General features: G+C 41.3%; 1 protein-coding gene across 4 annotated transcripts in view; it reads right to left on the reverse strand.

The window, feature by feature from the left end:
- Nucleotides 1–15,799, reverse strand: part of copb1 (COPI coat complex subunit beta 1) — a 41,634-nt gene extending 25,835 nt beyond the window's left edge. The window contains exons 1-5 of one of the 4 annotated variants that reach the window (XM_078220748.1): nucleotides 15,581–15,737; nucleotides 14,713–14,830; nucleotides 7,668–7,820; nucleotides 5,113–5,342; nucleotides 2,832–3,001 (exon numbers count right to left, since the gene is read on the reverse strand). In XM_078220748.1, the coding sequence (XP_078076874.1) occupies nucleotides 2,832–3,001; nucleotides 5,113–5,342; nucleotides 7,668–7,758 (491 nt within the window). In that variant the 5' untranslated portion in view covers nucleotides 7,759–7,820; nucleotides 14,713–14,830; nucleotides 15,581–15,737. Of the gene's footprint in view, nucleotides 1–2,831; nucleotides 3,002–5,112; nucleotides 5,343–7,667; nucleotides 7,821–14,712; nucleotides 14,831–15,218 lie in introns of all 4 variants that reach the window. The other 3 variants (XM_078220747.1, XM_078220749.1, XM_078220750.1) reach the window with 3 other exon arrangements.
- Between the last annotated feature and the right edge of the window lie 10,298 nt (nucleotides 15,800–26,097).

Genomic DNA, 26,097 nt, shown 5'->3' on the forward strand with positions numbered 1-26,097 from the left:
TTAAGCTTCTCTTCCAAGACCTGTTCCAAAGAATAAAAAGCTCCTTGAAGAACTTTCAAACAAAATGCTGGGGGTGGCACAATGGTTAGCACATTTGCCTCACAGCGCCAGGGACCCGGGTTCGATGCCCGGCTTTGGTCACTGTCTGTGGAGTTTCCACGTTCTCCCCGTGTTTGCGTGGGTTTCCTCCGAGTGCTCTGGTTTCCTCCCACAGTCCCAAGGACGTGCTGGTTAGGTGCATTGACCCGAACAGGCGCTGTAGTGTGACGACTAGGGGAATTTCACAGTAACTTCATTGCAGTGTTAACGTAAGCCTTACTTGTGACTAATAAATAAACTTTACTTTACTAGTGAGGTCAATCCATCTTCAATTAAACTGAAGTCATTAAGAGAGTGATCTGCTGAATCATGTAGATTAACAAGTCTTTCTGAGTTTGATATATTATATGTGGGGTTCCCATAGTTGTTGCTTCCAATCCAAACAGGTGTGAACACTCAGAGGAGCATCAGTCAAATTTCCTATTTGTGAAAGAAGCTTTCTCGGTGTAGTACATTGTACATCAAAATCATTCAACATGTTCAGTCTGCTCCAATTCTTCAAGTGATACAAGTATCTTTATCCTCAGCCTATTAAGGTCCATGTTATATTCCTCCAAGTAAATAGAACAAGTACAACTCAAGCATAACAAATACTTGATCAGAATGTTTCCAGCCCGATAAGTAAAGCAGCATTGCTGAATCCCGATCTGGGGAATGAAGTAAAGTAAAGCATCGGGGTGCATTTTGTAGTGAACATAATATTGTGAGGTTTATAATAGTTTTGGAAAGATTGAGAAATAATCAATTTCAAAAATGCTGAACTGCAGAAGGACCAACTTCAGTGAGTTGAAATAGGATCTGGACCAAGTCGATTGAAATCAAAAATTGGCAGGCAAAACAGAAATTGAACAATGCCTTCAAAGAATGGATGGTTCAGATTCAGAATAGACACATCCTCACAAAGGGAAATGGAAGCGCATCCGAAGTTAAAGCTCCCTGTCCAACCAAAAAGAGAGATTAAAATGAGACAAAAAGGTTTATGACAAATGTAAGATTGATAATATATGAGAACAAGCTGAATATAGAAAATACAGGGGAGGATTTTTTAAAAAGGGAATGAGAAGCAGAGTGTGAGAATAGATTAGCAGCTAACTTTGGGGAACACAATCTTTTTATTAATATACTAATAGTAAAAGGTGGCCAAAGCAAGGGTGGTTTCAATTCAGGACAAAAAAGTAGATATTTTTGTGGAGGCAATGGACATATGTGCTAAATGAGCACTCTGCAACCAACATCGAAGGAGGAAGTAGCAACAATACTGGATAGGATAAAAATAAAAGAGGGGGGTATTTCAATGATCAGCAATTCTCAACACAGAAAGGTCACCCGGTCAGATGGGTTCAATCCTAAACAACTCAGGGAAGCAAGGTTCGAAATTGCAGAAGTTCTAGCCATATTCTTCCAAACCTCCTTAGATACGGAAGCAGTGCATGTGAACTAGAGAATTGCAAATCCTACTCCTTTGTTTAAAAAAAGTAAAGGGACAAACCAGGCAATGATAAGCTTTACACTGGCAGTGGAAAGACTTTGAGACAATACAACTAATTGGCATTTGGAAAAGTATGGCGAATAAAGTCAGCACTGATGTTAAAGGACGTTAAAACGTGTTTGATTAAATTGGTTCTTTGATGAAGAAACGGAAAGGGTTGATGATCGTACAAGTGTTAACGTTGCTCACATGAACCTTCAAAGGATGTTTGACAGCACCACAGAACAGACTTGATTGCAAAACTGAAGCTCATAGAATTAAAGGAAAAGTGGCAAGGTGGATTCAATATTAGATTGCTGGAAAAAAGTATAAAGTTCGGGCTCCAAAGCTCAGACTTGGGCATCATTTCAAAGTTTGCCGATGCAAGAAACTTGGAAATGCAGCAAACAATGAGGACTGTAAAAAAAAAATCATAAGGAGAGACTGCCAAAGTGGGCAGAAACACGGCAAATGAAATATAGCAAAGAAGTGTGAAGTGATACGTTATGCAGGAAGCATGAGAAGAAGCAATATGAAATAAAGGGTACAATTTTAAAGAGGGTTGCAAGAACAAGGGGATTGTCCTGACAAATCTTTGAAGGTGGCTGGACAAGTCAAGGAGGCCATTTAAAAAAAAAAGCAAATGGGATCCTTCGCTTTAAAATAGAGGCATAGAATCCAAAAGCAATGAAGCTATGCTAAACTTTAATGCAATACTGCTTAGGGCTCAGTTGGAGTATTTTGTTCAATTCTGGAATTTGAGAAAAGATAAAGCCTGACAGGAGAAGTGTAATGGAATGATTTTTAAAATCACAATTATTATTAGGTTATGTGGAGATTGGAAATATAGGGGTTGTTCTCCTCAGAGCGGAGAAGGTTAAGATGAGATTTTATAGAGATGTTCAAACTCATGAATGGTGTTGATAAATCATGAACATTTTGATGAAATAAATAAAAAACTTTCCAGTCCCAGAAGGATTATCAGAGGGCACATATTTAACATGACTGACAGAAGAATCAGAGATGACATGACGAAACATGTTTAAAAAATAGCCACTTGTTATGATTGGGATGCTGAAAGGGTGGTGGAATCAGGTAATTTTAAAATGGAAATGATGAAGTAAGGAAGGAAAATATCTACAGGGCTATGAGAATAAAGAGTGGTCCATGGTGGTGGATTGATACCGTCAGTGGGACTTATTGAGTAGCAGTCTGAAAGAGAGCTGGCTTCCGCATCTTCTGCTATATCATTCTATGGCTCTACCTGTAGATGGTGTAGATGGCCAGCACTGCATTTCTGCGTACATAACTGTGCCGATGTTCCAGGCAGGCACGAATGGCTGGCATCAGTGGCTCTAAAAGTTCCGGCTCCTTCAACTTGCACAAAAAACGCAAAGTGGACCCTCGAATAAACTCATTTGGATGTTGCAGATCCTAAGAAAATTCAAACAAGATCTTATTAGTACTTCCTATGCTTCAGGCAGCATATATATATATATTCACCTTATCACCAATCACACACACAGGCCTGGAATTCGGAGTTCAACTGGCAGCCATTCACCCAAAATAGGCTAACCCCAGAACAAAAGGAAGAGATACAGCAACGAAGTGCAAACGCATTTTCAACAATCTTTTATGTTAATTTATATGAATATTGTGCTGAAATCCGATCCTGCTCACAAAACTGGTCACATCCCCAGGCCAAAATAATCACGTCCATTTCTGCCAATTGTGCCAATTTGCAGGCCTTTGAAGAGTTTCTTAAAATTTTGCCAGGTTTTTGTTTTAAGACAGTAGCATGAAGCAGCAACTTTTGTTTTAATATGCTATGAAACTGATGATTGCATCCATAACTTGTAAATGGAAGCAAAATATTGAGGATGCTGGAAATCTGCTATCCTTATATGGTCTCGACTACGCATGACCCCAGACCCACAACAATGCGGTTAACTCTTAACTTCCCTCTGAAATGAGTGGGAGGGTGAGTTGTGAGGAGGATGCAGAGATGCTTCAATGTGATTTGGACAATTGGAGCAAGTGAGCATCGGTTGAGCTGATGCAGTATAATGTGGATAAATGTGGTGTTATCCATTTTGGTAGCAAAAACAGAAAGGTGGATTTTTTGATTAGCTATAGATTGAGAGAAGAAATGTGCAATAAAACCTGGGTGTCCTTGTACACCAGTCGCTGAAAGTAAGCATGCAGTGAAACAGGCGGTGAAGGCGGCAATTGGTATATTCATAGTGAGGGGATTTGAATAAAGGATCAGGGATGTCTTGCTGCAGTAATTCAGGTGAGACCACATCTGGAATAGTGTGGGCAGATTTGGTCTCCTTATCTAAGGAAGGATGTTCTTGCTTCCTTAGAAGCAAGCGAAGGTTTGCCAGACTGATTCCTGGGATGGCAGGACTGACGTGTGAGTAGAGATCGAGTCGGTGAGGATTATATTTGCTGGAGTTTAGTAGAATGATGGAGCATTTCATAGAAACCTGTCAAATTTCAAAAGGATGAGACAGGGTAGATGCAGGAAAGATGTTCCCAATGGCGGGGGAGTCCAGAACTCAGGGTCACATTGAGGATACAGCGTAGACCATTTAGGACTGAAACAGGAAGAAATTTTTTCACCCAGAGAGAAGTCAGCCTGTGGAAGTCTCTACCACAGAAAGCAGTTGCGGCCAAAACATTGAAAGTTTTCAAGACTCTTGGGGCTAAAAGGATCAAAGGATATGGCAGAAAAGCAGGAACAGTTTACTGAGTTGGATGATCAGCCATGATCATAATCAATAGCAGAGCAGGCTCAAAGAGCCTGTAATGGCCTACTCCTGCTCCTAATTTCTATGAAATAGCCTACCATGCTACTCAGTTCAAGAGCAATTAAAGACGGTGAAAGGTTGTTTCCCCTCGTGGGAGTGTCTCAGACCAGAAGGCATAATCTCAGAGTAAGGGGTCATCCATCACAGAGATGAGGAGGAATTTGCTCAGCATTGTGCCACCATGCCGCCCATTGCTTGTCGTTTGAAATTACAAAACTACTTATTGGTGAATCAGCATTTGAAATGTGCATCTACTGTATGTTTCACCAGTTATTTCCAATTCAAATTTTAAATTTAGTCTCCTCTTGCTAATTTTAAGTCACTTCATTACATTAAATTCTATATTTTGGGCTAAAAGGCCTTTTGTACTGATATTTTAGCAGTTCCGTTTTAATGATGGGTGTTGCAAAAACAAATTCTGTTAAAAATACTGTTATATTAACAAGAGCGAACTGCATTTCATACATTCTCCGTCTTCAAATTTTCTTTTGGAAAATGAAGCACTATTGTTCTGTTTTGTAGAAAAGCCAGGCAAGTGCTGTCAAACTGTTTGATTACTTGTCATTTTTTGAGAAAACATTTTTCACTGTCGAAGAGGCTTTTAGAAAAATATTTTTCTTTACAGAAGACAGAGACAGACCATATGGCAGAAACAAAATCATGCAGTCAAGGGTTTACTGTTCAAATCAATCTTATACTCAAACCATTTCTCAATCATTAAATTTCCTTTACCTTTCTGTAGGCATCACACACGAGAATCATCTCCTGCAGCAACTTGCCATCAGGGGTAGTTTTAGGGACAATCTCCCAAAAGACGAGAAGCAGTTTTTTGATTGTGTGATCCTGCTGTGGCAGCACGAACCGAATGATCGTCATCAGGAGCCCTGGAAGCTTTTCTCCATTCAGAATCATGATGATCACCTTCTTCAACGCATCAGTCTTAGTCTTCACATCTCCCTTCTCTGAAATGGGGGATTGGGAGGGAGAGGTGCAACATTTAGTTTTGGTAAAATTATGAAATTACATCATTTAGAATCACTGGACAAGAGGATGCCATCAGTCAATCATGCCTGTCCCAGTTTTATGTTTTTTTCCCCCACAGACCTGCAAATGCTTCCTCTTCAAGTACTGCTTTATAGGACCCTGGTTAGACCCCACTTGGAGTACTGCGCGCAGTTCTGGTCACCTCATTACAGGAAAGATGTTGAAGCCATTGAAAGGGTGCAGAGGAGATTTACAAGGATGTTGCCTGGATTGGGGGGCATGCCTTATGAGGATAGGTTGAGGGAGCTTGGTCTCTTCTCCCTGGAGAGACGAAGGATGAGAGGTGACCTGATAGAGGTTTACAAGATGTTGAGAGGTCTGGATAGGGTAGACTCTCAGAGGCTATTTCCAAGGGCTGAAATGGTTGCTACGAGAGGACACAGGTTTAAGGTGCTGGGAGGTAGGTACAGAGGAGATGTCAGGGGTAAGTTTTTCACTCAGAGGGTGGTGGGTGAGTGGAATCGGCTGACGTCGGTGGTGGTGGAGGCCAACTCATTGGGGTCTTTTAAGAGACTTCTGGATGAGTACATGGGATTGAGGGCTATAGATAGGCCTAGAGGTAGGGATATGATCAGCGCAACTTGTGGGCCGAAGGGCCTGTTTGTGCTGTGGCTTTCTATGTTCTATGTTCTACTGGCTAAATTTTCAGAGCTCAAGAGAAAGAGAAAGCAAGGCCTTGACAGAGCGTTTGACACAAGATGAATGCCTATATACTTAGTTTTATTAAAAACGATATGATGTGCATTGTTGCAAAATGTCACCCTAAACATGAAATATCCTAAGTCTGTTGTCATTGTTCAAATATTTTCACTTCTAACTGTTCTGCATGATGTAATATAGTTATATTGCCCTATCAGTTCACTTTTCCCATCCATTTTTGCTTTGCTAACTCACCAATGAAGGAAATAAACCGACAGACATATATATATCCCTTTCAGACTCCATCCTGAAAATTACTTTAAATTCCAAGGCTTTAACATAACCACATTTTCCTGCATGATACTGTTGCTAATGAGCACAAAATGACCATGCAAAGGACACTACTGTGGCCTGATGGAAAATATGGTTAGCTTCAGGACAAACGGTTTCAATCTCAGGCTGAATATGTGGACTGGTCTGTTTACTTTCTACAAATGTCTTCGGTCTTATTATGGTGATAAAGTCAGCAGGATTCATTCGCATTGATCATATGGACTGGAACCAAATACAAAATGGAATCAAAAGGGTCGAGGACAAATGTCCTAAATACAGGCAGCTACAATAAACCAATCTGAATGAGATGCTTATGGTCAACGTCTACGTATCAAAATGCACGTGCTTCAGCTGGACACAAAGGACAAATACAGAAGTTTTGAAGAATAGAATTACTAAAAGAACAGAAGCAATAAGAGGAAACCTCAAGCTTTAAGCTTGATCCAATTTGATCACTCGCCATGCCTGGTCAGCATGAGTGGTAGAGACATCCTTACAGGTCCATTAGCTAAGATAAGTAATTAAAATCTAGTTTTACAAACGTATCATAGATTTATAAGGGAATAGAAGCATTTACTTGTGATACAGTATAAGAGAATCAGTCTTGTCGCAGTCATTAGTATTTAAGGTTTCTTTAGGGCAGCACGGTGGCACAGTGGTTAGCACTGCTGCCTCACAGTGCCAGGGACCAGGGTTTGATTCCCGGCTTGGGTCACTGTCTGTGTGGAGTTTGCACATTCTCCCCGTGTCTGCGTGGATTTCCTCCGGGTGCTCCGGTTTCCTCCCATAGTCCAAAGATGTGCAGGTTAGGTGGATTGGCCATGCTAAATTGCCCCTCAGTGTCAGAGGGACTAGCTAGGGCAAATGCATGGGGTTATGGGGATAGGGCCTGGGTGGGATTGTGGTCAGTGCAGACTTGATGGGCCGAATGGCCTCCTTCTGCACTGTAGGATTCTATGACTTACATTTTCCTAATAAAGACGTGATTTGATTTAAAGATAAAGTTTTTGTGATTTGATTTAAATATAAAGTTTTTGTGCCTATCAATTAACTGGAGCAAAAGGTTGGAGCTGCCATTTCACTTCCCGGTGGAAAAGTTCCCAACAAAATTGGTCTTTCTGCCTTTGCTGACATAGAAACGAAACTTATACATCAAATCTGCACAGCCAGGAACAGCACTGGCATCCTTCTGTGGGGCCAATTGGGCTCCCAATGCGACTAAGTCACAAAACACAGGGTGCAGTGGAATTAAAAATGCAAGCTTAACTTACCCAAGTCAACTTTCAAACTAATTTCATTTGGTGGTTCAGAGTCCAAGGACACATTGATGAGCGTATAGCACACGTTTTCTGCAGCTGTCATGATGTCAGTTCTTGTAGGCAAATTGAAGTAAGAAAGCGTGTAATCTTAAGAGTGCAAGTAACCTGCGGGTGGGAAAATAAATAAAGCGATTAATTGTTCAAAGTTCTCTGAAAATGTTTTTAGAAAAACTAAAATAATAGATGCTACATCATCAATGTACTTATTGACCAGATTTTGCAGTCAGTGGTGAAGTGACCCACTCGCTGCTGACCACAAAGATCAAATGTTCTCTGTGGCAGGGATTTCACCTTTCCTGGTATTAAATGTAATTTGCCACAGTTGCCGGAATCTTTCAGGTCCAGCGATAATGATGTCATCAAGCAGCCAATCACACTGAAGAATCCTCATAGCCAGTAAGTCAGGAAGTACAAAGTGCTTATTAAGAAATTATCCTTCACCCGTTAATCATTTTACAGGGAACAAAGTAAAGATTGAGCCAGATATGAGATTAAGGCAAATGCAACAGCAGGCTTAAAAAGTATAATAATTCTGATTTTAAAATGTTTGCGATCTTATTTAATAAATATCACGAGAAATTTGACATTCCACAAAAATAAAAGCACTTTTTCAGACATAGAGAGGCTAATTATTACTTGGTACGCTGTTAAAAATATGCTGTTATAAACCCAGCTGCACCTCATTCAACAAAGCAAATTCTTTCAAGGGTTTTAACAACAAGATCAACAGCATAAATAGCAGATGCCCACATTATGGAGTAATTCCTAAAATTTCCATCTGCAAGGACTTCATGAGTACAATCAATGGCAGAGCGGGGAATTGCTGAAAGCAACTTCTGGATTTCTGCATTTAACCACACGTGTGGATGCCAGAAGTTGGAGTTAGTTTCACACATTAATGATAATTTATACTGACTGTTTCGACCTTGTTACAAATGCCAAATCTGAGCCATTCTATATAAAACCTGGCTCAAAATACATAGCAGTGAATAGTGAGCTGACAGAACCCATTATCCAAAAACAAGAAGTATTATTTTCTGGTTTGGATTTTTTTCATGAACTCAAGCCTCCATTTGGTATTCCCACCCCCCAACCAACCTGCATCAGTCTGTATCTTGTCCTCATATTTTACTTTCAGACAACATTGACCTTTATTCTGCTATTAACACATTCTACCAATTTCCTTTCTGCTAACACTGACCTTTATTCTACTATTAACACCTACTCTGGAGCAATGTTTTCTTCCTTCACTACAAACATTCTCACTCTCCTTGCCATTCATTCCATGGCATCTTTGTAATTTAATCTCCACTGCTTTCCAACCTTTCTCTGATCTTCCCTTTTTGCTCTATCTGATCCTCCCACCTTTTACAACAATATAAAACCGATCAGATTTCTGCCTCTCTTCAGTTCCAAAAGGGAGAAAATTGGACTCAACGTTAACACTGTTTCTCTCCCCACAAATGCTATCAGACCTGCTCAGCTTTTCTGTTTCTATTACTAAGGTAGACAATGTTACATAGATAGAAAAAAAGACTGTCTTGATTTGTAGAACAGGTATTAAGAACATGGCAGAGGATAAGTGCTGGGTTAATCCAAATCCCACAAGGGAAATTTGAAACAACTGCCTTCAACTGTATTTTGCAAGTTGATTTCATGTGAGAAAAGATTTGAAATCCAGAGAATGACATCCCAAATATTTCATGATTTTAAAAATAAGCTGATGGTTTAAAAAGTAAAATAATCAAGAACAAATTAAACGAGAAGTACCCTTCCCTAAGTCAATGGCAATACATAGTATCTCTAACTTTACCAAGTTCCAAACACCTTTATTTCATTAGCTTCAGAACTAATTTTCCCCTTGCGCTCTGCAACATCTGATAGATTTTTAGAAATGACGACAAAAATCCAGTAACAGGCAGGTGTATCTCTCAAGGACTTGATTCTGAGGTGTAAACAAGTGGTTTCTCAAGACAGGCTTTCTTAACAGACTTGGCTTGCTGGACGTTACAACAGCCATTTCTGGCTGAGGTCGAAAGCAGCTACCTTTGCATAAGTTTAGTCATCTCCTAGTATACAGTTTTCCCTTTTTGATCTTCTCTTACCGAATCCAACCTTTTCTGAAGTCAAATTGGAATTACCTTTGTTTTGTTAGTCTACTTTTTAGAATGTAAATTCCAAGTTCAAACCCTGTCTCCTCCGTTGAACCTCTCGCACCTTATTCAAATCCTTGATCTTCTGTTCCCCATTGTAACCAACTTGCCTTAGGTAAATATCTGTTTACAGTGTTGCTCGGCTCATCAACATCACAAAAGAACTAGGTTCCATTCGCAAAACCAAACTGTCCCTGGCTTCAAGCAGCTTACATTTTTCAATAGTTTTCAAAAAACATATACCAGCTGAAAACATTGCAATTTACTGGATTTCCCTGATACTTTTGTGTCATCACTAGTTTGAGGTCAGAAACATGACGTCAAGAAATGGCTGAAGGCACGAGACACTTCAAAGGCTATAAGCCCTGACAACATTCTGGCAGTGGCTTTGACAAAGGATCATCTGGACTCGAAACGTCAGCTCTTTTCTCTCCTCACAGATGCACAACTGCTGAGATTTTTCAGCATTTTCTCTTTTGGTTTCAGATTCCAGCATCCACAGTAATTTGCTTTTAACATTCTGGCAGTAATGTTGAAGACTTGTGCTCCAGAACGAGCTGTGCCCCGAGCCAAACTGCTCCAATGAGACTGCAACGCTGGTATCTAACTGACAATGTAAAAAATTGCCCAGCTAAGTCCATAAGAAAAAAACAGGATAAATCTAAATTGGCCACTTTTTGACCCATCGGTCTATTCTTGATTATCAACAAAGTGATGGAAGTGTCATCGACAGTGCTATCAAATGACATTTGTACAGCAATAAGTTGGTTGCTGATGCTCAGTTTGAATTCTGCAGGGCCACTCAGCTCCCCACCTCATTACAATCTTGGTCTAAACTTCACAAGTTCAGCTCTTTAATGCAGTGACATCGAGTCAGCATTTGCTTGAGTGGGCTTCCAAGGAGCCCTGGTAAAACTGAAGTCAATGGGAATCGGGGTGAAAACTCTTCCCAGCCTTTTATTGGCATTACCACTGCTCAATCCCCATGAACAACATCCTGGGGGGTTATCATTGAGCAGAAACTGAACTAGGCTAACCATATAAATACTACAGCTACAAGAGCAGATCAGAGATTGGGAATTCTGCAATTACTAACTCACTTCCAGACTCCCCAAAACCTGTCCACCACCTGCAAAGGTACAATTCAGCAACTTAATGGAATATTCCCCACTTGCCTGGACAAGTACAGCTCTAACAACATTGGCACAGTAGTTAGCGCTGCTGCCTCACAGCCCCAGGGACCCAGGTTCAATTCCAGCCTCGGGTTACTGTCTGTGTGGAGTTTGCACGTTCTCCCCCATCTATGTGGGTTTCCTCTGGGTGCTCCGGTTTCCTCCCACAGTCCAAAGATGTGCAGGTTCGGTTGATTGCCATGCTAAATTAACCCCAGTATCAGGGAGATTAATAGGGTAAATAGGTGGGGTTACACTGACTCCCTGGGTGGAATTGTGGTCGATGCAGACTCGATGGGCCAAATGGCCTCCTTCTGCACGGTAGGGATTTTATGAAAAAGCTCAACACCATCTAGGACAAAGCAACTCATCCGCTCGGCACACCATCTATTCAGCAGTCACTCCCCCTGCCATTGTGTTCAGTGGTAGCAGTGTGTGCCATTTACAAGATGCACTGCAGCAACTCACCATGGCTCCTTCAACAGCAAATTCCAAATCTGTAACCTCTATCATAAAGATATAAAGCATGAAAATAGGCCCTTCAGCCCAACTCATCCATGCCAATCGACCAGGGTTCCTCTGGGAACATCACCTGCGATTCACCCTCCAAGCCACAACTATCCTGACTTGGAAATATACTGCAATTCTTTCACTGTCGCTGGTCAAAATCTTGGAACGGCCTCCAACACCACACGGAATGCAGTGGTTTCAGAAGGCAGCTCACCAACACCTCCTCAAGAGCAATGAGGATGGGCAACAAATGGTGGAGATGCTGCCAACATCCTGTGAAAGAATTTTGATGAAAACAATCATCCTAGATCAAATAAACACAAAGGCATGGACATGAGCAATTTTATTTGACCTCAAGACTTTTCAAGGACAGTAAAAGGAGTCAAGGAGACTAAAGGGACTAAAGGAATCGCAGAATCCTACAATGCAGAAAAAGAGGCCTTTCGAATCTGCACCAACCACAATCCCACCCAGGCCCTGTCCCCATAACCTCGTGCATTTATCCTAGCTAGCCCCCCTGATACTAAGGGGCAATTTAGCATGGCCAATGCACCTAACCCGCACATCTTTGGACTGTGGGAGGAAAGCAGAGAAAAAAACACTTGCTTTTATATTGTGCCTTTCATGACCGCAAGATGCCCCAAAGAACTTTACAGTAATCAAGTACTGTGAAGTGCGGTCCAAGTGCTCATGTCGGCAACGCTGCAGCCAATTTGCACACAGCAAGCTCTCACAAACAGCAATATGATAATATCCATCAGTTAACTTCACAAAAGGATAAGTATTGGCCACACCATTGCGGATGAAGAGCTTGTGGCAGATACCAAAGATTATATCTAGTTGAAGGAATTTTTTGCTCATCCAGTACTGGATGTCAGAGGAGCAGCGTGACAAATCAGAAACAATGGAGGCGGTGAAGAATCGATTATTGGGCAACTGACTCCAATGTAACATCTAAGAGAAGCCACAAAAAACAATTTTCTTGTTCTGCCTGAACAGATAAGAATAGAACCAACGGCAGCTCCATCCAGCTGGCAGATGCTGTAGTGGGAATGCAATGGTCAACCATGTCAAAGTTTGAGAAGGATAAATTGTGATTTTTACAATGGTCACATGCACTGACAATGTCATTTAAAGCTTTAATAAGGGATGTTTCTATACTGTGCCAGAAATGCAAGGCTAGTTGATGCAATTCAAACAGGCAACTGCAGGAGATGGGTATGGATTTGGGAGGCGACAACACACTCATGGACTTTGGAGAGGAACAGGGGGTTGGAAATTGTGCAGTAGGTTGCATGGGCAAGGGCTGCTATTAAGCTAAGAGACCTGGTGGTCGATGTCAAGGGGAAAGGATAGCAACAACACTATCAGTTAATAAAGGGGCCGATGGAAAAGCTGGGCTATTGGCAGTTAATCAGATCCTATTAGGATTGAAGGAGCAAGAAGTGGGTGTTAGCTCTGATGGAGTACATCAGGAGGTGCAGAGAAAGAGTTTTGTGATTAGACAGGGGAAACCTTCGGGGAAGTTTGGTCTGGCAGGACAGGGGAAGTGGGGGAATCCACAGAGGAAACTAAACAGATGGTCTAAATCCCTTGTTGTTGGAGGAGATGGGGAGAGGATTTCAAAAGGATTGTTTGCCGTGGAGAAGAGATACCAGGGTTTTCTTTGAATGACAGGATGCTCCTGGAATAGTGAAAAGTTGTGGCAGAGAATACCCAGCAAGGGCTGATAAAAGCCATTTGCATTTTAACTGTCATCCATAGAGTCACAGAATCATTACAGTGCAGAATAGGACATTCAGCCCATCATGTCTACATCAGCTTAGTTATCAATTTCAAAAGCATGTTGTTTACATTGACTTTCAATACCTCTGCCATTTGTTCATGACTGGCTGAAGCCAAAAGGAATAAAGCAGAAGCCAATAGTTGGTCACATCTTCCTTCATAAGTTCTATCCATCGCCATGAAAATATCAATACTTTAAAGAGATTAACAAAAGCATTTTTCCACTTAAAATTTAACAATTAATGAAATAATGTATGCTTGCATTTTGTTTTCATCTAATTTCAAAAAGGGCATTGCATATTAAAATCAACTGCTCTTTGTAACAAATGTAAATACTGGACTCGTAGAGCACCTTGTATTAATACAAGTAGTTTGCAAAATTCACAACTTGCATTTATGAAATGTAATTCTTTTCAGGCATATTGTACCAATACAGTTTCATCCGATATCTAAATAGCAAGTACGAGGTTTCATTTGTAACTGTCAATATTCTATTGGAAGTTAAAGAATAAGGATTCTCCACATTGTCAAAATATACAGCACGTTTAAATGTGTTGTATAATTTGAAGCCAATCTAAGAGGACTTAATTATTAGCTAACAAGGCTCAGATCTGGCATTTGAATGCAGATTGCTGAAATTTGTAAATGCTAAATTAGAAGGGGCACCAAAATCAGGGAAGCAGCTCAGAAATTATAAAACAAGTGGTACAAAATATCCCAATGGTAAATAATGTTCAACATAAAAGTGAAATCGAAAAATCAGGGAGACACGTTCTCCATGAATAGCACAAAGGCTGAATAAATCTTTATAGAGCTGACACTCAACCAAATACAGAGTTCAATCCACAAAACCAATAAAATGAAGTACTGTAAGTACAAATCAGAGGAAGTCAACTGTTTGATCAGATCATGACCAAAAAAAATGAAGATAGTGAGAAAAGTGATACTAATCCATAGCATTAGGGATGTCTGAATTACGAGGAAGTACCGGGACTTCAGGCTCGAAAGGAATCGCAGAATCCTACAGTGCAGAAAAAGGCCATTTGGCCAATCGAGTCTGCACCAACCACAATCCCACCCAGGCCCTGTCCCCATAACCTCATGCATTTATCCGAGCTAGCCCCCCTGATACTAAGGGGCAATTTAGCATGGCTAATGCACCTAACCCGCACATCTTTGGACTGTGGGAGGAAATCGGAGCACTTGAAGGAAACCCACGCAGACTCCACACAGACAGTGACCCAAGCCGGGAATCGAACTCGGGTCCCTGGCGCTGTGAGGCAGCAGTGCTAACCACTGTGCCACCCTTTTTTTAAAAAAAAATTCCCATCGGATCAATCACCTCAGACTTATCAGTTGAAATATTGCAAGGCTCACCCATAGCTGCAAGACATCCAAGCAATCCCTTCCTAATACTCCCACCGATCATAGAATCCTACAGTGCAGGAGGCCCGACAGTGCAGAAGGAGGCATACAAGGTGATTCTGAAAGGTAACTAATTTGGAAATGGTAAAAGTAAACTGCCACATTAGGACAAGGAGGCAGACACAGACACAAACCAGTCAGATCAACATTCTTAGTGATTCGTGATGGAATGGAATCTCTGGAATAGTGGAATAATTCAATTTTATAAATGCATACTCCAACTGGACTTGAGGCTTCAACATAGGCTTTTCTGACCCCTGACATATCTTGTGCACAACTTGCTGGCAAAGTTAACAAAACAACTTACAGGAATAAGCCCTTTCATGTTTTTCTTCAACATAATATTTATGAAATAACAGTTTGCTCCTGCTCAGAGGCTTCGGCTCCGACAGCTTCTTTTAACAGCTGACCTGGCCACTTTGACCACTTGGCACTTTCGAGGGAAAAGCAAGTTTTACCTAAGGTCAAGAGGTTTGCAAAACCGGGTTCCAAACGTTCAGAGCGAAGCTCAGGGCTGAACAGAGAGCAAGAACTTCATGTTGTGGGAATGTTGAGCTACTTTCAGATAGAGTTTACATATTTAAAATAAAACAGGCAAGAGTTATCTGCAATTTAGTTTTGATGCCACCTCAATGCGAAGCCAAGCAGCCGCTGCAACTGAGACCTAGGCCGCTCCGGGCTGTGATTTAAAGGCTGATCTCCTGCTCCTGGGGCACGAATGGAGGGGACTGAGGGAGTGAGGCCGAGATTGGCTCTTAGGCCTCGGGCTGACAATCGCTGCTCACAGGGCTCTGCGGGGCGAAAGTGGGTTTTACCGCACCTGGCGTCCGGATGGGGCAGAGAGGGAGGGAAGGCAGCGGAGGTTCGGAGGCCGTGTCCCGGTCAGCAGCGGCGGCGGGCAGGCGGCACGGCCGCTCTGAGTCTCCCTCCGGGTTTCCCTGTCGCTCCCGCACCGGCTGACGTGGAACCTGCGAGCCGAGCGTCGACGGAGGCCGAGCGCGGACAGTACACGCGCATGCGCCTTCCTCCCAGCCACGTCACAAGCCCCAGTCACGTCACACACCCCTGGTCCCAGCCTGAGCCTGTCACTCACTCCATTCCAGAACCTGCTCTCTGACCCAGATCAATCATTCACCACAACCACCTCACTTTATACTTTTTAGTTTATTTATTCGTGTCACATGTAGGCTGACACAAACACTGCAATAAAGTTACTGTGAAAATCCCCTAATCGCCACACTCCGGCACCTGTTCAGGTACATTGAGGGAGAATTTGGCCTGGCCAATGTACCTATGATGTGGAGATGCCGGCGTTGGACTGGGGTAAACACAGTAAGAAGTTTAACAACACCAGGTTAAAGTCCAACAGGTTTATTTGGTAGCAAAAGCCACACAAGCTTTCGAGGCTCTGAGCCCCTTCTTCAGGTGAGTGGGAATTCTGTTCACAAACAGAACTTATAAGACACAGACTCAATTTACATGAATAATGGTTGGAATGCGAATACTTACAACTAATCCAGTCTTTAAGAAACAAAACAATGGGAGTGGAGAGAGCATCAAGACAGGCTAAAAAGATGTGTATTGTCTCCAGACAAGACAGCCAGTGAAACTCTGCAGGTCCACGCAACTGTGGGAGTTACAAATAGTGTGACATAAATTCTGATTCTAGGATCGCATGATCGCAGGATCTCCACTCCCATTGTTTTGTTTCTTAAAGACTGGATTAGTTGTAAGTATTCGCATTCCAACCATTATTCATGTAAATTGAGTCTGTGTCTTATAAGTTCTGTTTGTGAACAGAATTCCCACTCACCTGAAGAAGGGGCTCAGAGCCTCGAAAGCTTGTGTGGCTTTTGCTACCAAATAAACCTGTTGGACTTTAACCTGGTGTTGTTAAACTTCTTACAATGTACCTAACCAGCATGTACCCAGATTTAACGCGCCCTGATTTAGCGCGAATTCAGATATAAAGCAATGGTGTCATTGGACCCTTTTTTTCCACTAATAATTGGCAAATTTAGCGTGACCCTGCTTTTATGGACCCCAACCATCGCGTTATAAATGGGCCGCACTGCATGTTGGACTGTGGGAGGAAACCCACATAAACACAGCGAGAACGTGCAAACTCCACACAGGCAGTGACCCAAACCAGGAATCAAACCTGGATCCCTGGCAATGTGAGGCAGCAGTGCTAACCACTGTGCCACCAGGCCGCCATTTGATACATTGGTGTTGCCCCACCCTGTCAGCTCTCCCTTTTTTCTTGAAAAATGAGATCTCTCTGCTGTGTTTTGCATGTTCATTTTATTAACTTATTCACTTTCTCTGACAATTCATTCCCTCCTCAGCTGAATACGTCAACATCTTTGCAACCCACCCACTGTCAACAGTGATCCATCGCAACCATAGAATCCACACAGTGCAAAAGGAGGCCTTTTGATGCATCGAGCCTGCTCCAACAACAAGCCCACACAGGCCTATCCTTGTAACCCCACATATTTACCCTAGTCCCCTGACACTAAAGGACAATTTTTCGGGCAATCAACCAAACCCACACATCTTTGGAGTGCAGGAGGAAACCAGAGCACCCATAATTAGGGGGAGGTATTGTCCATCAAACATGGCATCAAGCCTGCCCCAGCAGATCATGAGTAAACACTTCTTCCCTGACCTCTCATCGCCCTAAACAAACAGCCAAGTAAATGTTATGTGGAAGGAGCACGTAGGTCCAAAACATTCTGTTTTTCTCTACAGATGCTGTCCGACCTGCTGAGCTGACCCAGTATTTTCTGTTTTGATTTCAAATTTCTGGCATCTGCAGTATTTTGCTTTTATTATAGCTATGTAACTAACCTCTTGGGAAAGGCAAAAGACCACGTCCAAAAGATAACTTGCATGTACATAACATTTATCATGACCGCTGGATGACTCAAAGCAAGTCAAATACTTTTAAAGGAAAGGGAAAAATACTCTACAATTCCTTTCCAGTTCCTGAGGTGATGTATACCTTTTATATCATGTCTGCCCCCTCTGGATCACTTGAAAGCATGCAGAGAATCAGCATCCACCATACCAGCTAGCAATGCCTTCTGAGCACTCTCAAATATCTGGGAAAAATGCCCAGACTGTTCCTACTCTTTTTTTCATTGAAATTCATGTTGTTTGCTCCTCCCCAATCTGTTATAGTGGAATAGTCTACCATTAGGAACACTGTAAAGCCCTTTAATTCCTTTAAAGACCTTTACCAGGTCACCTTCAAGGCCATGCAATTCGAAAGTGAATTGACCAAGGCAGGGTTTCCCAAATTTGTATGCAACCCTTCTGGCCACCATCTCCACACCCCCCCCCCCCCCCCCCCCACCCCATCCCATACCAAAGGAACCCCTGAGAAATATTGTTATTGTGTTGAAGAGTCAAACCATAAAAAATGATTGTTTTCACTCAATAAATACCAACATACTTTACAGAAGGATTTTCTATTTCTTATATTATACGTTTACGATAATTATTTTTTATTTGGACCTTGTCAGTATTACAACACCTACCATGCACAGGGACCAAAACCAGGTTCCGCATTCTCCATGTGGTTTGACCAGCCGACTGCTGAATGTCAAAATGTTGTTCTTTGGTTGAAACGGAATGATCCTATTGATATAACCCAACACTAAGCTTCAGCTCCCGTTTCCCTGCATCGACATGAATCTTTCGTGATGCCCACACAATAATTTCAAGATTAATTAATCACAAAGTCTTTCAGTTTTGTTGCCTGCAAATAATACTTGCATTCAGTTTGTCTTAGCAATATTTATGATGCTACCTTTATCTTAGCATCTGTTAACAATATCTAAATTTATTTGAATTAGATTATACTACTCTGTCTTAACCCTTGCATAATTTTTGTTATAATCTTCAAACTTACTTACCCAACACCACTTGGTCATTAATAGAGAAGGAAGAATAATGGGCAGAGAACCGATCCCTCAAGGACACAACTAGTTATATATCTCCAAGTTGAACCACATTGGATACCTATAACTTTCTGGCTGTGGGATTGGAGCCAATTCCGAATTTAGCATTTCAAATTGTGAATGATACTACAAGATTCTATCATGTGAAGTAACCTAAGGCAGTAAATACCTTATCAAAGGTTTTCTGAAAGTCCAGGTAAATATCCACCAAATTAAAAATAAATTATTTAATGGGATGCAGATGTCACCAGCTGGGCCAGCATATGTTGTCCATTCCTAATTGCCCTTGAATTGAGTGGTTTGCTAGGCCATTTCAGAGGGCAGTTAAGAGTCAACCATATTGCTGTATATCTGAAGTCATATGTGGGCCAGACCAGATAAGGACTGATTTCCTTCCCGAAAGGATATCAGTGAACCAGATGGATTTTTATGACAATCGCCAATGGCTTTACAGTCATCATTAGACTTTTAGTTCCAGACTTTTAAAAAATTGAATTCAAATTCCATCATCCATCGTGGGATTCAAACCCAGGTCCCCAGAAAATTATTCTGGATCATCAGTCTGGCGACAAGACCACTCTCTCTCTCACTCGTGTATCTTCACACCCAGACTGTTTATTCCCTTTGGGGAACACAGTAGGGGAAGGATTTCAGAGCTGATTATCAGCCTGTTGAATTGCGTTGAACGCTCTTTCCATGGCCAATAAGTCCTGGTGTTGGACATGAACCCGGAGCTTCTGGTCCAGTGGTTGGGGTACTACCACTGCACCACAAAGCCACCTAAACAAGACCACTATACCATCATTTCGCCTACTGAGTCTCCAAAACCACCATCAAGTTTGTTCAGCATGACCCACTTTCTTGGAAGCCTGACCTATTTTCTTGCAGTGTCGATATTTTCTTGCAAGCAGAGCTGTGCATTTTGCATAGCTCCTTTCCTTTCTCAGTGAATGTAATGAGCATCTCCTACAATTCAAACATGAAATTTTTATTGATTTTAAAATTAGTAAATTCTCTTCAATGAGCAATCCTCATCTGGAACAAAAATGTTACCTTTAGAGTTATAAACTGATGCAAAATAGACATTCAACAGCTTTGCTGTAACCTGAAAATCAGTTTGAATCTGCCCAACAGCATTTTTTAATGACCTTTGTGGTTTTCTGACATTGCTAGAAATCCTTTTGCTATTACTGCCATGATCACGCACAACCTTCTTTTCCTGAGATCCCTTGGCAATTGTTATGGCTGTTTTTAAATCTTCCTTAATTGCATGTAATACTATTCCCTGCTCTCCTGTGAGTTAAATGCTTTAGCTTCATAGAATGTCTTTTGTTTCAATCAAATTTGCCTCTAAACGTCGCTGATCAAGCATTATAGCTTTGTTTTATCATGGACCTTTTAAACATTTGAACATGTGTAGATTAATTCTGTTCGAGAATTGTTTTAAATAGAACCCATTTATCCTCAGTATTGATCGCTTATTGAATGATTGATCGACTCAGTCCACTCTTGATGAACTGCAGGGTCAACTCAACCCTGGAGAAATATGGAACCGGAAGAATCAACTTGCATTTCTATAAAGCTTTTCACGACTTCAGGACAATCCAAAGTGTTTTACAATCAATTAGGTACTTTTAAGAAGTAAATCATTTTTGTAATGTGGGAAGCTTCTGTGATCCTCTCTTTAAATAACTTTGCATTTGAAAAAATTGTATCTACATACTAATCTTTTAATCTCATAGATGGAGAGAGCCTATAACTTTCGCATGATTATGCAGAAAAGTATAATTGTTGCAAAAACCGTCTTTATTTGCATACAGTCACAGAAGCTAGTCAGTCAGCCAAAAGAGAATGATTACGATCTTGAGGTTTCCGGTTGAAATATACATGCAGTAAAATACTGTTAACTTCAAAGTTCATTCGATGATCAAAGTCGTTATTTTAACAATTTTGTTCTCGAGTGCTCCAGTTTTAACTTCCGGACACAACTTCATGTCCTCATCCAGGTGAGATATGCAAGTGGAAGGCAAATAACACCCAGTGTCAGCTCAGATGGATCAGTCAGGTGCACCTTCCTTCATAATGCCCCAGTAAAGACTCCCACATCAAGTGCAGCATGACTTAAATACAAAGAGAAACGCACCCTGACTTGTTTCATCAAGCATTCCAGGCCACATATATCTTGGATTAGGTGTGGTCTGAAACTTTCTTCATATGGTCCAAAAAACATCTCAATTCCAATCTCAAAAAAACACAATGGTGGATCACATTTTCAATCCTGGTAGAATTACAGCCAAGCCCAATCTCGCAGTTCTGATTAAAGGTCATTTCGACCAGAAATGGGAACTCTGTTTCCCTCCACAGGTGCTAACTGATCTCCTGAGTACTTCCGGCATTTTTTTGTTTTTATTCCTAAAATGTCCTAACTATATTCGGGGTTGTGGCTTTTACATAGAAAGAAAAGACTTGGTTTGCACACAGATTCAAACAACACAACAGGTTTTATTGAGGAGCTGTTCTCTGTGCACTGCAGAATACAGAACAGAAATTAGAACAGCCTTAGCAAACACCCAAATTACATCACCATCAGAACATGTGATCAATTTTAAAGCAGCCTGCAATCTTTCTAAATATATAACAATTCACTATCCAGCCTTCACACGACTTCCAGGAAGGGTCACCCGGCAGTGATCAGTTACAACAGTCCTGTATTTTTTTCCTTGCTAAACAAGTGGTGCTGAAGCACTAGTTTCCTTATTATTGTCCCAGCTGAGATTAGCTAACTCAATTTTTTATATTTGTTGCAAGGACATGAGCACTACTGGTAAGGACAGCATTTATTACCCATCCCTAAATACCCTTGAATGGAGTGGCTTGCTTGGTCATTTCAGAGATCAATTAAGAGTCAACCACACTGCTGTTGGTCTGGGGTACCATTTAGGCCAGACTGGGTTAATGAACCAGATGGGTATTTATGACAATCCAGTCATTTCATAATTATTCCAGATTTATTAATTGAATTTCAATTACCGCAGCTGTCATGGTGGGATTTGAACTTGGGTCTCCAGATCATTAGTCTGGGCGTCTGGATTACTATTCCAGTAACATAATCATGATGCTAATATTACCCCAAAGACACACTTTCCATTTACTTGTATGGTTCAAGTTTTATGTGTTGAATCAAGGGAAATATTTAGGATTTAATGTAATAGCTTATTTGTGACACATTTGAACTGTAATTCTTTTACTTAAAATATGCAAGTGCAATATCTTTCTATTAAATTGTGAGGGCTACTCCAAATCAGACACAAGACAGTAGTGCTGAACAGCATGAATATTATTGAATGAGTTTTCAACCAGTATCGATCAATGACATTTCCAGGTTAATTTGGACTTGAACTCCCAATTACAAAGTGATATTTCTTTCCAGATGTCAATTATACCTACCTAGTTTTATATTATTACACAACAATCATCCATATTACTAAACTTCCAAATTCGAGCTTTTCATAGTTTTTCAGACATATAGGGCACATTACTGCCCACTCTCAGCTTTTTCACTGCTGGTGATATATTACTTTGGTGGACTTCCATCTCAACAGTATTACAGCACCGAAAGGAGGGGTAACAGAATTAGATTGATGGCAGAGATCTTGGATTGAACAGGAATTAGGTGTTGAGTGAAAACTCAGCTGATCCATCAATTTAAGGTTAGTAAGAGATAGATATCTCATGAATAATTCGTATGGTGGGACAGATAAGGCCAGAATTGTGCACAACATACAAGGCATGGCTGTTTATGGATGCAAAGAACATCAATAAAAACCTCAAATGCAACAAGAATTTTTAGGTGAAGTTGGTTAAGCTTAGTTCCTGCTCAAAAATATGAAGCAGGTAAGCTTGGTAATGATAGATCAGTTAATCTGACAGCAAGGATACATTGCATAATGCAATAGGTGAAAGAGAGGGAACAAAATGCAAGTCATGTTTCAGGACCCAATAGTACAGGAAAGTGTTGGGCACCACAAATCAGTGACCAAGGTCTAATCCCCAATAAGTATATTCAACATTCAATAATTATGAATCTTCTGTTTCCTCGTGAATAATGCTATGGAATACAGTAATATATTTAAAATTCTGTGCGCATTTCTGGTCAACTTTTATGTTCACATTTAAAATGGAAATGGTCGAGCAACTTATCACACGATAATTGCGCATTCTCATCAGTCTCAGCACAACAACAGTGTCATTCTTTACAGTCTGATGAGTTTGAGGCAATTTTTATTAAAATTGTGGACAGGAAAATAGTTATAATTAAATATAAAAACAAGAACAGAATTTGTTACTTGAAGTTGAAGTCTGAATATCTGCATACCTTGGTCCAATTATCCTCGAACCCTATTTTCTTGACTTGAACATGACTGCCCCTCAGCAGCACCACTGCAGAACCAGCATCTCTCTCTCTGTGTATATATATATATATATAAAATTTATATATATATTTATGTTAATATTTCAAGTTCTTTTTGTCTGCCACCGCAATCAGAAAAATATCATTCCTCTTAAACCCATGTAGTCCCTCCAGCACGTTTCCTCCCCTTCAGCTTGATACTGCTCTATTTCCTCCCAACAACTTATAATCTTGTCTACCATCCCCTTCAATCTTTTTGCTCTCCCTTCACCTTTCATTCACCTTACTCTAACTCTGCTCTCATTCCCACATCCTAACATCCCCTTTCCCAACACAACTGGAGTCTAGCATCGCTCTTCTCAGTCATCCCGGATCCATTTATCCTTTAGCTTCAATCTCCACCTGACTCAAGAACTCCATTTGGTTTTAATTCTCTCCAGCCAACACCATGTTAGTAAACTTATCACATTTTAATCGAATGCCAGGTAGTCATGGATCAGTGTTCACCTTGCGCCACCAGTCAGTAGCCAAAGATTCTACAGCAAACCAAGTTCAACAAGCTCAGACTTCAAGAAGCCTGGTATCACATCTAAAACTACCAGCAAGATGAATTCCTGCAGATTCCCCACCATTAGATTTGCACTCTGCATCCAGCAGCTCAACATTGAGAGTCTAACTGCTGCCAAACAACAATCAATCATCACTCTTGCCCAGCAACACACAACTGATGTGATCTGTATCCACAAAAGCACACACCCCAACCAACAAAGCTGGGAGATACAAGATAGACAGGTTCACAAAGCATAGACAGGCGCTTATGATCAATAGGCCAATAGACTAACACCATGCCACTTAGCTGTAGATGCCAACAACATGGTGACTCATCTCCTCCATATAGGAAAGGTGCCCAAGAGAAAGAAGTGAATAAACAAATAAACACTGAGTGCCTTTTGAAGGCATTACAATTTCAGATCATACCCAAAACAGTGGAGATGGATAACGTTCTACAACAAAACAAAAGCTCGGCACTGCTGTCAGCAATGACAATAATCACTTGGGTCCATGTGCCCGCTGCTGGTTGGCTCAATTCCTCAAGGGTTATCTGCAAAGGAAGACTGCCGAAATGCTGGTGTAAATCCAGTCATCGGCCTCCCAAAACCAGGCAAAGACACAAACTTACCTTCAAGTTACTGACCAATACCTTGGCTCTCTGTGTGCTGCAATGTCTTAGAGCATCTCATCTTAAAGCGGATAAAGCCAGAGGTGGAGAAATTCTTGAAAGTTGAACAAGTGAGGGTGAAGCACATGCGACTAGGTCTTTGTTACCTTCACTGAAAATGGCTTTGAAAATAACCTCAAAACAGGCAGTGTCTTTCCTGATCTCACTGCAGCCTACCACACGTTCTACCACAATGGTCTCCTTATCAAAATCTCAAGTGCCCTGCCTCCATGCGTTACTGATGCCATCGAACTATTACTCCGATACAGATGGTTCAGGGTGCATGTGGGTGATCAGACATGCACCTGGAGGAAGCAGTCCAGCCAGCTCCCCAAGGGATCGGTCGTAGCTCCAACCCTTTTCAATCTTGATATTGACGATCTGCCTCCAACCCTGTCTCAGATATTAATCTGCTGTCTCTCTCAGACTTGAACATTTTCTGTACTGGAGGAAACAGTAAACAGCAAAGTTGGCCTACTCTAAGACATGGTGTCTTCAGCCCAACAGCAACAAAGCAGTCTCACGTATATTCCACCTCCAAAATGCCAATGCCACGAGGGAACTAAACATCTCCTTGAATTGCAAGAGACTGAATCATGAACAGCATCTAGTTATCTTGGCATTACCCATTACCAAACACTGATATACAAAAAATATCTGAACAAGACATCAGCAAAGATCAAAACACAAAACAATCTCAACAAACTTGCTGCCTCTTCATGGGGTGCAGGTGCTCAAACCTTAGGGGCCTCCGTTCTTGCCATCGTTTACTCGACTGCAGAGTACCGTGCCCCAGGATAGTACAACTCATCTCATACCAATCTTCTGGGTGCCCAGCTCAACACAACAATGCATATCTATTTTGGGAACCCTCCAATCAACTCCCCTGGCTCCCAGCCCTGGGCAACATCCCATCCCCTCACATAAGGAGAGAGAGAATGCAATAAGGAAGCTCCTGGAGAAGGTTAATATCAACCCAAACCAGCCACTACACAAGGACCTTATCTCTCTGCTGCTTGCTTCCCATCACACCAGCCTGTATGACTAAAACCACCATGCCAAGGAATAACAGCAGGGGCCCTTTGGCAGCAGGAATGAAACCAACATGCCACCATTCATCACACATCACCCACCTGGCTTCAACCTGCCATACCAACTTTGGGCACTTAGGCACTTCTCAACTGTTTCCAATTAACCTGACAGTTATCTAAATCTGTCTGTTTAAAGCAGCAGCTTAAAGCACTACGTCGGTTAAGCTGTTGAACATCCAAACCACATTCCAGTCCAAAAACTTGCCCTCAACAATGTTATTCACCAGTAAAAGATGTCCCCGTAAATTGAAGGAGCATAATAATCCTATGGAACCAACTGAGTTCCTTCCTTTCCAGTTCCATGTCCCCAGATTATAACTCAGTTCTATCAAATAAAAGGTCTTTAATGGAGTATTAATTCTGGAGACATGCTCTCAGATTACTGGATTGAAAAGCAAGATGCATCTAACCTAGATGGTACCACAATCAACCATTGTTAATACTTAAACTTTAACATTTCAATCTTTCCAGTTTTCAATTTCCATCAAAGTACAGTCCCACAAGCATCAGCTATCCTCCAACGTGCGGGCAATTCAACACTGGCCATACCACAGCAGAATCTGATATTGTCCTGATTTGATAACCAAACTTATCAATAGTCAATGGCCAGTAGGTAAGAACAGAAACTCTGCCAGATTTTTTCTTCCC

The sequence above is a fragment of the Mustelus asterias genome, chromosome 9 (assembly GCF_964213995.1).
Source record: "Mustelus asterias chromosome 9, sMusAst1.hap1.1, whole genome shotgun sequence".
Classification (NCBI taxonomy): Eukaryota; Metazoa; Chordata; class Chondrichthyes; order Carcharhiniformes; family Triakidae; genus Mustelus; species Mustelus asterias.